This window comes from Mixophyes fleayi, chromosome 1 (genome assembly GCF_038048845.1).
Source record: "Mixophyes fleayi isolate aMixFle1 chromosome 1, aMixFle1.hap1, whole genome shotgun sequence".
Classification (NCBI taxonomy): domain Eukaryota; kingdom Metazoa; phylum Chordata; class Amphibia; order Anura; family Limnodynastidae; genus Mixophyes; species Mixophyes fleayi.
The window spans coordinates 459937361-459953076 of NC_134402.1; the positions used below are offsets into that span (position 1 = coordinate 459937361).

Here is a 15716-nt window from a genome sequence, read left to right on the forward strand (position 1 = left end):
CTGATAGTTTATATACTGAAGACACTTTGAACTTATGTCCAGGTTTGTACATTGTATGAGAGGATTGTAGGAGTCAACAGACATAAGTCTGATCTTATGTTAAAATGATTGTATGTATTGTAAGTAAAACGAACAAATGATCTGCGCAGAATCACCAATATTGAATTTATTAAAATATTAGCCGGTAAATAAATACACACAAATTATGAAAGTGAGTAGTATCACTTACATAAAAAGAATGTAAATGAGAATGGATTAAATACCAAACATAGAGGACATATTCACATTCACAGTATAAAAAATGACAATAACACGTATAAAAATGAGTAAATGAACCTATCTTCACATACAGACCATTGTGAGATGATTCAGTAATAAGCAAAACGTTTTGCAAATAGAATAAACAGATTTAGAGATGCCCATAAATCTAACCACTTTGTTCTAAGTGAATAAATACATCTATTCCTTTTTACTCGTTAAATCAAACTGCAATATTATTATATTATATTGTTACAATGTCCGGATTCTGATGCTTACAGACACTTTATATATTCAATTAGTGATTGTGATATGCTCAATTATATGATTTTTATTCACTTAGAACAAAGTCCTTGAAACCATATGGCTTAAATAAGCTAATAAATGTGAAGTGGCTTGTTATCATATGACTTAATGAAGTCCATGAACCAAGATGCCTACCTTACATCTATGTATGTTTTGTTCGTTAAAACTTTGACTATAACTAATGATGTTTGGACAAGAGCCAGCCAGAAGGCTATATACAGTAGCTGTATGTAAGCTTCTAATTCTAGATCTATACTTGTATGAACTAGACATCTATGTACACGCAATAAACGGAAGATTTCCTTTTCATCTGACTCTACATTCTGAGGTATTATTTCCATATCACAAGCAATCTACATATTGTTGCAGTTTATATGCAGGAGGGTGTTTGACAGTGTCCAGTTTGTTACTCTAACTGCCCCCAGATGTCTCCACAGTTCTGCACAGTAATACCACACGTGGCGGCGTTACCCACTTCCTGGGCATATTATTTCACTGGAATTTATATATTTCACAAATAAATATCAAACTAAAAATAAAGCACTAAATGATATGAATCCCACTTTATCTGACAATCCTAACATGTATTTTTTTATACATTTTTGTTTTTATTTACAGAGGGACCTCTCAGTACAGTATCTATAAGACAAGTTTAGCATTGAACAGCATTTAATACTAATATAACAATTCATTTGTCTGTAAAACCGTCTACTTGACGATATTTCTGTATCAACAAGGTAAACGAAAAAGGAAAAACATGTTTGAATGGGGCACTCAGTGTTTAATATTAGGTAGATTTATATTAAAACATTATCTTTATTAATTCAATTAAAATCATTATAAACAGAGTGTTCCCAAAATAGTACTAGTTGCAAAATACTTAAAAAAGTGGTCAAAAAAGATAAACTTAGTTAAAAAAATATTTTTTGCATAAAATGGCAGCTATGCCACCAAGCCGCACTGCGTTAGTTTATTAGTCAACATATCGTTTTATATGTACATCAATGTGTTACTTCTAAGTATCCATCTATTAAAGTCCTTAGGCTGTGACCAACATAATTTTTCTAATAAAAGATGTATTAGTATTAAACACATAATTCGTCTGGTGTTGGTGCTTTGTTCTAAACATTGGTTATATTAGGACAATAATAACATATTTGTCCCATAAGTATATTGACTAAAAGAACATACTCCTAAGAATAAAATAGTATTAGCATCTAACTAATATCTTAATAACAATGGTGGTAATACAGAGGATATTGACTGATATTCACTAAGAGGATATAGGAGCCAAATATATGTAGCTAAAGCTATATGGTGTATGAGATCGCTTCCATGTAATAATTATCTAATTTGGCTAACTAGAAACGAAGGTAGTATTCAGCTTGCGTTACAGAGCATCAGAGCCTATGGAAGGCTTTATCCTCCGCTATCTACTAGTGTTCAGTCCCCCATGTTATATTCAAATTGTATTATTGGAACAGCATCAGGATATCTTATTCAAACACAGTGAGGCGAACGCCGACGCGCGTTTCGCTTACTCAATTTATCCAGGCAAAAGTATTATCTTCATTGACAGTATTTCTGCCACACAAGGGACAGATATAGACAGTGCCAGTAACTATACATACCTGGAGAAACAAAGCCGGGTCCCTGTTCTGGGAGAACTTGTTGTCCCTGTTTCCTGATATAGATATAGACAGCAGAGCCATGGTTACATCCGGCATATAGTGGGGTCCTGATGTCTCTAATTATATATTATATTATATATTACTTGTATTACTTATAAATACATTCTAATAGTTACAAGAGAGACCCAGAGAGACATCTGGGAGCAGAGAAAGAGGCAAAGAGAGAGAGATAGGGAAAGAGTGAGAAAACAGAAGAGATAGATAACGAGAGAGAGAGAGACAGTTAGTGAGGATATTATTACACCACTTTCATGTATCCGGCCCACAATGTCAGAGTAATAAACTACTATCTGATATCTAGGTATATTATTTGTCAGTACAGCTGTCACTCACCTCTGCTCTGTTATTCCAGTCTCTCCGCAGAGTGAGGACATGACGGTTACATATGCGGCTGTTAGGAAAACACCAGGAAAAAAGAATGGAAAATCTTCCAAGAAACAGAAAGGTGGAGACTATTATTATGTCACATAATTATAATGTACAGGTTGCTGGAAGGTGGAGACTATTATTATGTCACATAATTATAATGTACAGGTTGCTGGAAGGTGGAGACTATTATTATGTCACATAATTATAATGTACAGGTTGCTGGAAGGTGGAGACTATTATTATGTCACATAATTATAATGTACAGGTTGCTGGAAGGTGGAGACTATTATTATGTCATATAATTATAATGTACAGGTTGCTGGAAGGTGGAGACTATTATTATGTCACATAATTATAATGTACAGGTTGCTGGAAGGTGGAGACTATTATTATGTCACATAATTACAATGTACAGGTTGCTGGAAGGTGGAGTATATTATTACTAGAGATGGTCACTGACCCCCGTGTTTTGGTTTTGTATTCGGTTTTGGATCTGGATTACCGTCGTGTTTTGGTTTTGGTTTTGGTTTTGTTTGGTTTTGTTTTGCAATTTTTAAAAAAAATTACATTTATTGGTGGTAAAATAACATAATTTAGGTATTAATTTGTAGCTACATTATTATTAACCTCAGTAACACTAATTTCCAGTCATTTTTTTATTCAATTTTGACCACCACCTAGGTCACAATATGATTTTCCTACACTTGAAAAGAAAAATTGCTGCAGTTCTTGCCATTGATAACAAAAAGGCCATTGTCATGCCTGGGCATAAGACCAAAAATCCACCTCTTACGTGTGGAATTATTTTTACACAAATCCTGGCAAGAGTTGTCTATCCATTTGTAGCATTTTTAAAGCCACACTCAGTAGAGGTAGGGACCTTAACCATCTGGGATCCTCATCCATGTTACGTCATTTTTCAGCGAGTTCTTGGAAAACTGTTGGAAAAATCAGAAACTTAGGTTAAAAAAAATAACAACAAGCAGTCCAGCATAATCTACCTCCCTTCTCTCATCTATATCCCAGCAACTGCAATCTCCCCCCCCCAACACCTTCATAATCAAAATCCCCTGAACCAACAATTGGCAGTTAAACAATCCTCTGCAAGAGGAAGCAAGAATGAAACCTGTCACCCATTTGCAAAGCGGATCACAGACGCCCTGGGTACTATGCTAGTATTAGATCTGCGTCCAATGTCCACTATTAATACAGTTGGTTTAAGACATTTAATTGAGGTGTTCTGTCCCTGTTAGAAAATTTCATCACTATACCATTTTTGCTACAAAAGCTAATTCTCTCCTGTCCCGGAAAGTTGCTAAAAATTTAATTATTGGGCAACAAAATGGCATTCAACCCACTGTACACTTAACCACAGATATGTGGACAAGCAGAACTGGGCAAACTAAAGATTATATGACTGTGAAAGCCCACTGGGTTGGTCATTTGCCTTCCCCAGCATGGACAGCAGCAGCATGTACCCAGGTACATCACATTTTTGAGAAGTAGGCTACTCTGTGTATCAGCGGCTTCAGTAAGAGGCATACAGCTGACAATCTGTTCCAAAAACTAAGGCATGTCATTGAAAGATGGCTAATGCTGCTTGGACTCTCTTGAGGATATGTCATTTCTGATAAAGACACCAATATTGGTCAAGCATTACAGTGGGGTTGAATTCCATCACATTTCCTGTTTTGCACACACTATCAACTTGGTGTTACTGAACTTTTTAAAAATGACATGCAGGAGATGCTGTTTGTGTCCAGAAACATTTAGGGTCAATTTCTGGTTTCTGCAACAGCATGTAGAAGAGTGCAGCAGCTGCAAGAAGACTAGCATTTGAGGGGAATATACTTTAGTCCAGCGAAGTAGTTACCTGTGAAGAAAGTGCAGACACGGTTAGCTTGAGTCAGGTGATTGCCTTAATAATACATTTTGAAATGGTGCTATAGAAAGTTATAGTGTGAAATAAAACAAAGTATATGTGCTAACTATATTGTAATTGTAGATTAAATACTTAATTTTCTTTGCAAGGATCCAAGCCTTATCAACATCTTGTTTTGACGTCTTCTCCTTCAGTTTCTCTGGCAACTGCTTGTTGTAAAAAAAATTGCTTTCACAAGACACCCAGTGGTGATGCAGATGAGTCCGCACAACATTTTGATATTTGCTCTGCTGTAAAAGAATTGCCCAAAAATCGTGACAGCTCTGCCCAAAAATCAACTAGTTTTTCCATTTAGAAGGTCATTATCGGCAATTACATCATAGTATACAGACTTCTATGATATTGGGATGAATTAGTATTGTTTGAGGAAGATTATCACTAAACCCTGCCACCTCTCCTGTTTCGGAGTGAGCTATGGTACAATAAAATGTAACTGCAGATTTAGACCAAGAATGTCAGCCCTATTATTTCTATTTCAGCAATTACAATTAGCAATGGAGCAATGGAGCTCTTCTCTTTGGATGTTACCTATATAACGCAGCACAATTTGCCTGCAAATTCTACAGACAAGCCTGCTTGTCTTCCTCTCCATCAATGACTCTTAGCAATTGAGCACTCATCTTTGGGTGTATATTATACCCAAACCGTATTAGTGCAAATTAGGAAAAATACAGTTTAATCCCTGATAGGCCCTCCACCATCCTTTGCATGTTAATAGTAGGATTGGCTGGAGTTATGGTCAAAGTCACAATTTTTTTTGACAAATCCTTCAAACCAGCCCAGATGTCAAACTGTTGTGGTCTGCCACCTGCTTCATCCCTGCTTGTGTTTGGAAAGTGCAAATTGGTGCCAGAACCTCACGTCCCATAAAGGCTGCCACTGGTGCCACACTTCTGCCTCTGGTGCACGACTTACACAATCAACCGCATCATCATCAGCGCCCTCGTCGGATACCCAAATCTCCCCCACATCCTCTTCTAAAGACAAAGTGTCATCCTCACTTGGTGTATCACCGGCTACACTCGGGCTGTTCAGGCACACATCAGCAGAACTGCTGAAAGGGCCCCTCTTTATGGATACACTAACAGAATGCTCACGTTTAGACATCCCACTGTTGGATGGACTCTCCACAGGGATTGGTGTCATTTCTGATTCAGAGCAAACATTATCCTCTAATGCCTTACTGTTATCTTGCAGCTCGGCTTTGACGCGTAACAGTAGTTGTGCACCACTTGTAGGCTCGGTAACATTTTTGGATCTGCCACTAATAGAGAAAGGCGAAGGCCTCATTTTCTCTTTGCCACTGCGTGTGTAGAATGGCACATTGGCAATTTTTTTTTTTATTGGCACTTAACTTTTCCTCAGTTACACTTCTTTTGCGCTTCAGCACAGTAATTTTTTTTTTGGGGTGTGTTTTTTTGAATGATTTCAAAACACTGTGTACTTTGACATCGCCTTGCCCAGATGACGTACTGGGAACACTACCATCAGGACTGGTGACACAACCTGGTTGCTCTTCCTGCTCATATGTGGACTGCTTTGAATCCATTCTGAGCCCAAAGCACTTGTAGTGTTAAAATTATTTGGTAGATACTGCTGACAAATATGATTTTTGACAGCCAGAAATATTTATGCACAATTATGGAGGACACCCCAAAAGCACTGGGGAGTGCTAAAAATTATTTGGTAGATACTGCTGACAGATAGTAATTTTGACAGCCAGAAATATTTATGCACAATTATGGGGGACACCCCAAAAGCACTGGGGAGTGCTAAAAATTATTTGGTAGATACTGCTGACAGATAGTAATTTTGACATCCAGAAATATTTATGCACAATTATGGGGGACAGCCCAAAAGCACTGGGGAGTGCTAAAAATTATTTGGTAGATACTGCTGACAGATAGTAATTTTGACAGCCAGAAATATTTATGCACAATTATGGAGGACACCCCAAAAGCACTGGGGAGTGCTAAAAATTATTTGGTAGATACTGCTGACAGATAGTAATTTTGACAGCCAGAAATATTTATGCACAATTATGGGGGACACCCCAAAAGCACTGGGGAGTGCTAAAAATTATTTGGTAGATACTGCTGACAGATAGTAATTTTGACAGCCAGAAATATTTATGCACAATTATGGGGGACAGCCCAAAAGCACTGGGGAGTGCTAAAAATTATTTGGTAGATACTGCTGACAGATAGTAATTTTGACAGCCAGAAATATTTATGCACAATTATGGGGGACACCCCAAAAGCACTGGGGAGTGCTAAAAATTATTTGGTAGATACTGCTGACAGATAGTAATTTTGACAGCCAGAAATATTTATGCACAATTATGGGGGACACCCCAAAAGCACTGGGGAGTGCTAAAAATTATTTGGTAGATACTGCTGACAGATAGTAATTTTGACAGCCAGAAATATTTATGCACAATTATGGGGGACACCCCAAAAGCACTGGGGAGTGCTAAAAAATTATTTGGTAGATACTGCTGACAGATAGTAATTTTGACAGCCAGAAATATTTATGCACAATTATGGGGGACACCCCAAAAGCACTGGGGAGTGCTAAAAATTATTTGGTAGATACTGCTGACAGATAGTAATTTTGACAGCCAGAAATATTTATGCACAATTATGGGGGACACCCCAAAAGCACTGGGGAGTGCTAAAAATTATTTGGTAGATACTGCTGACAGATAGTAATTTTGACAGCCAGAAATATTTATGCACAATTATGGGGGACACCCCAAAAGCACTGGGGAGTGCTAAAAATTATTTGGTAGATACTGCTGACAGATAGTAATTTTGACAGCCAGAAATATTTATGCACAATTATGGGGGACACCCCAAAAGCACTGGGGAGTGCCAAATATTGAAAAAAAAAACCAAAACCCTCTATCCTCCTCTCTTCTCTAGCGATTTTTGTTTGCACAATTGGAATCAGAATATTGTATTCTCTGTCCCTGCTCTAATCAGCCTGTGACTACACCCTGCTCTCTCCCTCTGTCAAATGGCGATGGATTGCTGTGGAGGCGTGTATTTATAATCTTCAAGTATCGAGAGAACCGAACAACAAGATCCGACGACGTCACAATGACGTTCGGCCTCGATTTGGATTCCGAGCTTGCGGGAGAGTACCGAGCCTGCTCGGCTTGGTACTCGGATAGCCAAAGTTCGGGTGGGTTCGGTTCTCGGGGAACCGAGCCTGCCCATCTCTAATTATTACATCACATAATTATAATGTACAGGCTGCTGGAAGTCTTCTCACCATGTCAGACTCTCCCTGCTCTCTTCTGTCACACACTGTATCTGATCCACCTTCCCTGGGATATAAACACATTTTCTACCACAACTGATCCCCATATTTCCTCCTTTGGAGAGGAAACATGTGTAACATATTATAAACCAATCTGCAGATATTTAGTATCCGTACATACATTCAGGTCCTGGTTCCTCTTGGAAAACAATATGAACCCAATTTAAATTTTTTAAATTCGGACGTAACTTGCACGAACGTACGCCTGTAAGTACAAGCGGATCACATGAAATGTTTCTATTTGAATATGGTTATAGGTGCGCTCTGCCGTATGCAGACAGAGTGCAGGATGCGCACAATGTATATGTACAATATAGTCCTATCAGAAGACATGAAGGAAATACATTAACAACTCTTAAAATTATATTAATAAATAAAAATACATTTATATCAAATATTTTTTACATAAAAACATAATTCGCCGTTCGCCCCTTCCCACCCCCCGTTCCCCCCTTCAAGCCATAGGCAGTCGGTAGTGTCGTTTGCGTTTGGACATGATTTGCATATAATTGTGATCACTGGCGTAAAATCTGTTTCTGGGCGTGCACAGAGCATGCAGGATAGGGCACACAATGGGACATTCGTCCCAAGATGAATCAGCCCTAGACAACGGTGTAACACACAATGTGACAGGATGGGCTTACTCTGCCACCAGTGGTTTCACTTCTTCCTCTTGGGTCTCCTTCTGCCATCACTAACCTGCTGTTACTATCCACGACCTCTGGTGGTACTCGGCCGTAAGACACTTACCAGAAGAAACTGCAGGTATATGCTAAATAAAGTGTCAGAACTTTTCAAGATATGAAATTAACATGTTTGACTTAATATTAAGAACTAAGCATGAAATCAAACGCTCAGAGCTTAATTTTCAAGTTGAATCCCTGCTGCATAAACAGATTTTGTGCACCAGCTTATAATGAGAATGTGTTTTGAATAAAAATTGTGGATTTTATATGTTTTCAACAGAAAGTGTACATTTATTGTGACACTATAAGTAAGAGTGTTCCCTGCTCTGTTTTTCTTCTCAATCTACTTTTAGACCTAGATCCTGTTTGGGAGTACACGGCCTTCCTTAAAGCCGCAAGAACTTACTTTCCAGAGTTTATTAAGGGATCATATTACTTTATGCCACTAAGATTGTGGAGTAGTTTGGAAGCAGCATTGGAACATGGATTAGCAATAGCGATGTTGAAAACATCCATGATGATGGTGGGGATGTCAGAGGATAAGAAATGAAGGAGCCATGCAGAGAAGTGTTCAAGAAATTGTTGGTGGGGTCCAGGCGGACTATAGATCACAGAAACTCGCATAGAGACTGGATTAAAAATCCTAACAGTCTGTACTTCAAATAATGTGAATATGAGTGATGGGACATTTGGGAGAACTGTGGGGAGAGAAGTAGTCCAACCCCCCCTCCTTGTCTGCCTCCTGGTCTGGGGGTGTGGGTGAGATGGAGGCCACCATATGAAAGGGCTGCAGGTGAGGCAGTGTCTGATTGCGTGAGCCATGTTTCTGTTATTGCCAGACGGTTGAGGTTGTTTGAGAGGAAGAGATCATGTATGGAGGTAAGTTTGTTACAAACAGAGCGTGCATTCCAAAGGGCACATTTAAAGTATTTTGTAAGAGAGGGGAGACAGGTGATGTATTTGAGGTTTGCTGGATTTCGGTAGTTTTCTAGTATATGTGTGTGTGAGGAGTGAGGGAGACCAGGATTAGGTGATATATCACCAGCTACTAGAAGCAGGGAGGAAGAAAGATAGGAACGATAATTGTTAGATGTGTGTCCATTTATTTTCTGGTGACAGGATGAGGCTGTTCCAGTTAGTGAATATAAATAGAAAAAAGTTAATGAATGTTAAATAGAGGTGAGTGAAGTAATGAAGGGGCGATGTGGACAGAGGTGTGTGTTGCAGGAAGGGTGAAGGATGATATAGTCCTAAAGATATTGACATGAAAGGAGAGGATAAAAAGCAATTTGTTAAACATTGGGATTTAAGTAGGAAGCAAGAAACTGAGGGAAATAAAACCTCTAATTATAAACTCACTATTTAATGTATTACTGGAAAGAGGGGATCCCAAGCAGGATTAACATTTATTTGCGATGCCTGGCACCTTGATCTCGCCAGAAGCATGGTGTGATCGGGACTGTTATAAATAGTCAAATATGTTTAGTCATCTCAGGAAACATAACATCAGACTTGAGAAATGTCACAATACCCTGTGTATACTTAATGACAAATGAGGCTGAATAGGACGAATGCACTTAAAGGGCGACAGGGTTTGTAGTAAGCTGAACACTGACCTGAAGGTGTTAACATGGGTTGGCCCGACCAATGTGTAATCCAGTGGGAGGGACCTTGATTGTTATAGGAGGCTGCACTTCCTGTCTGGTTCATTCCACAGCACGAGATCCCACCCACCCACTCCTTTGGTAGGGTATGTCCGGTTATGTTGCGGTAGGCTGGCACTGCGTTCAGCGGCTGATTTGTGGGCGCATTGGTAGTTGTCGTAGGTCACTGCCCCCCGTTGAGGCACCAGTAACTCCCTTTTTGGCCCTTCGGTGAGGAGGGCCCCTGTTCGACTCGGTGAGGGGGGGCAGCGTGAGTTTTCAAAGGGGCAGTCACTCTGACGCCAACTCAGCGCAAAAGTTATGTTGGGATTTGTTCCCTGTGGTGGTGGACGTACGTCGGTTTGCGCCAGTCCACTCGTGATAGTGTTTTGTCAGCTTGAGAGTTGTTTCGCAGGGCCCTTTCTCCGCCAACATAGGTCTAGTTAAAATTAAAATCATAATAAAAGTTCTGGCAATTTTTTATAACTTATACAAGTCTCCGTGTCTTTATTTGCATGCAAAGGTTTTTAGAATTATAAGGTTGATGTAAGGTTTACGAAACATACACGGTGAGCCCTTTATGCCTCCCAGTGACTGTCAGTCCTATTACCTGCACTGTCACCACGATACAATTGCTTAAATGTTTTTCCTGAGTTTTCCCCATTCGTGAATTTCTCAACATATAGGGGTAAATACTGTATGCTCTATCCATTATATCTGCCATGCAAACCAATCATTGCATTATCAAAAACATCAATGTATTTGGACCTGAAGAAATGTTCTGCTGAGCTAAGTGCATTTTTTTCACCATGAACTGTTTAAAGCCGCTTTTGGACTTTCCTAACACCAGACGTGTAACCTATATTTCTATCTCTTGGCATCGCTCATCTTTGCTAAAAGTTGTTTATGTTCCTGCTTTTCTGCTGATGTTCCCCTGTGATACTCAGACTGTACCTGATTATGGAGCCTTTTATATTAAATCCATCATCAACAGCGGGAGACTCAGATATATTGACAGTGACAGTTCTATTAAACCATTGGGAAATGTTACAAAATTCCCTTTACATTATAATACATAAGTCAGTAAAAATTCGAAATCCACTTTTCTTTCTTCCTTGTTTTATATGACTCTGCTTCCTCTGCTGCTATTATTACTGTAGTTTCTGTCATTATTATTCAGCACAAGAGACTGTATTGTGTCACATTCACTTCCTCTTCTGATGCTACAATGTTATTACGTTATACTATGTATAATGGACGCTGAGAGGAGTTTATCTGATCAGTCCGCAGCCTGAACTACAGTTAGGTCCATATATAGTTGGAATATTTTGTTATTTTAGCTGTTTACAAAAACATATTCAAATTACAGTTACATAATAAATATGGGCCTAATGTGCAGACAATTGGCTTTAATTTGAGGATATCACATCCAAATTGGAGGAAGGGTTTTAGGATTTACAGCTGTTAAGAACCCTCTTTTTCAAGGAACCAAAAGTAATTGACTCAAAAGCTGAATCATGGACAGGTGTTTGCTATCCCTTGTTATATCTTTAACAAATAAGCAGACAAAAGTTCTGGAGTTGATTCCAAGTGTGGCATTTGCTTTTGAAAGCTGTTGCTGTGAACCCACAAAATGCAGTCAAAGGAGCTTTCAGTGTAACTGAAACCGGCCATCCTTAGGCTGTAAAAACAAACAAAATCCACCAGAGAGATAGCGGGAACCTTAGGAGAGGTCAAATCAACAGTTTGGTACATTCTGGAAAAAAAGAACGCATGGTGAGCTCAGCAACACAAGAAGTCCTGGACGTCCACAGAAGATAACAGTGGTGGATGATCAGAGGATTCTTTCCATGGTAAAGAAAAACCCCTTCTAAACATCCAGCCAAGTGAAGGACACTCTCCAGAGGTAGGCATATCATTATCAGAAGGTAGGTACATCATTATCAAGGAGGTAGGTATATCTTTATCCAAGTCTGCCATAAAGAGAACACTTCATGAGAGCAAATACAGAGAATTCACCACAAGGTGCAAACCATTCATAAGCCTCATTAATAGAAAAGCCAGATTAGACTTTACCAACAAAACAAAAAAGCCAGCACAGTTCTGGAACAGCATTCTATGGACAGAGGAAACTAGGATCAACTTGTGCCAGAATGGTGGGAATAATAAAGTATGGAGAAGACTTGGAATGACTCATGTTCCAAAACATACCACATCATCTGTAAACACGGTGCAGGCGGTGTCATGGCATGGACATGCATGGCTTCCAATGGCACCGGGTCACTAGTGTTTCTTGACGAGGTGAAAGGAGCAGCAAAGTTGATTGGAAAGCACTTCACAATACAGATGGACAATGACGCAAAACATACTATGAGTGTAACCCAGGAGATTTGTAAGGCAGAGAAGTGGAATATTCTGCAATGACCGAGCCAAACACCTGATCTCAACCCGATCGAGCATTTCACTTGCTGAAGACAAAACTAAGGGTAGAACGACCCACGAACAAGCAACAACTGAAGACAGCTGCAGTAAAGGCCGATTATAACAAAACAGAGGAGGAAACCCAGCATTTGTGTTCCAGACTTCAGACAGTCATTGCCTGCAAAGGAATTGTATTAAAAATAAACATTTTATTTATAATTTTGTGAATTTGTCCAATGACATTTAAGCCCCTGAAAATAGGGGACTGTGCATAAAAATGGCTGCAATTCCAAAATGTTTCATACAATATTTTTGTTCCAACCCTTGAATTAAAGCTGAAAGTCTGCACTTCAATTGCATCCCCAGTATTTAATTTTAAATCCATTTTGTAAATTGTGTCACTGTTCAAATTTTTCCGGACCTATCTATACAGGGGCTACATTTAGGGTTAAGAGCAAATGCTCAGAGAAGGATGTGTTTTATAGCCCTTCAATAACACAATGCAAATGTTATACATACAGGACAAATACTGCTTCTCCATGTTGCACACAAATACTGTAATTCCTGCAAGATCAATGTTTTGCATATAGAGGATCAATTCTGCATCAATTTGTTGTTTGCAGCGTACATAATTATTCATGGGATTACTGACTGTCTCTCTGACTGATGTGGGTGGGGTATCCCTTCTGCGTGGAAGTCTCTGATGGTTCTGAGAAGAGGGAGGAGTTGGAAGGGGAGAGAAGGGAAGAGAGAGGGAGGGAAGGGAGGCACCTACACTGAGGTGGCAGGTCCCAGGCGAGGGCCAGCCAGCAGGAAGAGCTGCAGTGCCTGGATGTGTAGCCCCACTCCCTCCATGCTGAAACAAGGAAGAGAATAAACTTCCTCTCTCCTGCAGGCCTACCCAGGCTGTCCATAATGAGAACAGTCTGGGAAGACATATGCAACATTTCCTTCAACACCCCTGATGCACGATCATAGCCACGCCACAGGAGCGGAGCCATCTGGCAGTGGAGCCCACCAGGGATTTTCCCAGTACCCTAGTGGGCCAGTCCGACACTGAGTCACCATAAATATTGATGGAGTTCAAGCCCTCACTGAGCTGGTGCCAATGGTGGGGATGGGGGAGACTATGAGACAGCAGCACAAGAACAGTGTCAGAGGGGGAATACCCAAGGGTTGGGGAATATGTTGGCAGCAATCAGGAGAAGGATTTGAGAGAGAGGCCCAGGATGTAATATGCAGGTGTGAGGGTACAGTCTGTATACAGCTCATACAGTCTGTGGAGTAATGAATGTACAGTAAGCAGAGCCTTTCAATGGCACAATCAGACAAGAAATAAAATAGTGGGCCTTAGTCATGAAAGGAAAGGAATGCAAAAAATAAGAGCAACTTTGGCACCTTGGCAAAATCATGGAGCATTGGAGGGGGAGGGGGAGGTAAACTTAAAATGTGGGGACAGATTTATAGTTGGGGTAGATCAACTTTAAATTTAATTTTAAAATGAAAGCTGTCAAGTATATGTGTGCTACATGATAAAACAGACAGGATTTAACTTATGTGTAAAATAATAAAATAATTTGCACCCCTTATATTATAACAAGGTTTTGTCCAGGAGAAAGCTTACTCTTTTTTTGGAACACAGAAGAGATAAAGACCGCACCAGTAACATAATAAGACCTAATAATCAAGGTACAATACATTTCCTAGTTAAGAAAAATAGATTTCTTTCCCTAGGGGGTGCTCCCAAAACACATGGAGAGTTAAGCAATCAGCAAAAAGCTTTCTCCTTTATGGTGCTACAATATAGCTGGTACTTAACAAGGTGCATCCACAAAAAGTAGCAGAGGTATTGCAATTTTATTGCATTTTAATTCACATCCACACCTGTTTTTTATTTTATATTTCGCTCCTGTCTTACCAGACCTATTTTAATGCATAGCCAATAAACTTTACATTTTATTAATTATAGACCTAAAGGAGTGCCCCTCCTTATACTTCTTTCCCTCTTTTTGCTGATTGCTTACTCTTTTTTTGCCCTACTTTCCTTAATGAATCAGGCCCACTGTGGGTCACTAATCAAGGAGAGGCTACAGCTTGGCCTTGCTGAGGACAGTGTCTAAGTGGTGTGAAGGGACTTGTCATTCTACCGATATCTTTTGTTTGTTTCATGGGAAATATGAGTGACATCTGTGCTGCTGTTTCAGTGTCTCCGCAGAGTGAAGATAAGACCTCCACATACTCAGCTGTCAAGAAATTCCAGAAACCAACAGAGAAGGAGACAAAATCTTCTATCACCCAGGAAAGTACAGATGGTGTAAATGCTGGAAGAATGGAAAAGAATTTACTTTCCGCAGGTACGAGTATGTATCAGTGCGTCATGATTGGTGTCACATGAGGTCTCCTTCTAATGGGAGGAGCTGAGCAGATCAGGTGTGTGGTACTACCTGTCACTCACATGACATCATACCCCTCACATGTTGTGGCCCCACCCACAGTAACATCAGTTCCATCACATAACATATCATAGCCCGCCCACAATAACATCTTTCCCGCCACATAGCTTAGCCCCGCCCATTGCACATTGCCCAGTATTTGAGGATCAGAGACTTTGCTTCTTAATGGGTCAGTTAAAGCACAAACTGTGCTTAAAAGAAGTTGATTTAAGATTGAGAATTGTTCCTTCTTTTTCTATTATTTATTATTGTATATGAGGATAGGTGAACTCTATGGGTAATGTTTCAGCCTCTGTTTCTAATTCCATTTTTGAACTATAAATTATATTTATTCTATAACAAAATACTACGAAATTAACTTAATAAGCAACATTTCTTTATCCACAACACAGAAATAAAGATGTAAAAAGATCCTAATAGGATGAAAATCTTGTTTAATGGAGGCAGGAGAGAATCACTCCCACAGTCACTGACTGCTGTCATTTATTACACTAACATCACATCCTGACATCTCAACTTATCCAACTTCTTAAAACTGCTGCTGTAAGTTACTGAGACTCTCTCTGTGCAGACGGAATGCAGAACTATCTCACATCCCTCCACAGGGGATAGATAGATAGATA

The 15716-nt window shown here is 39.5% G+C and overlaps 1 protein-coding gene across 1 annotated transcript in view; it reads left to right on the forward strand.

The window, feature by feature from the left end:
* Window positions 1–15716, forward strand: part of LOC142102618 (uncharacterized) — a 48192-nt gene that overhangs the window by 11557 nt on the left and 20919 nt on the right. The window contains exons 3-4 of the mRNA XM_075187348.1: window positions 2608–2700; window positions 14845–14994. Coding sequence (XP_075043449.1) covers window positions 2608–2700; window positions 14845–14994 — 243 coding nt within the window. The remainder of the gene's footprint in view (window positions 1–2607; window positions 2701–14844; window positions 14995–15716) is intronic.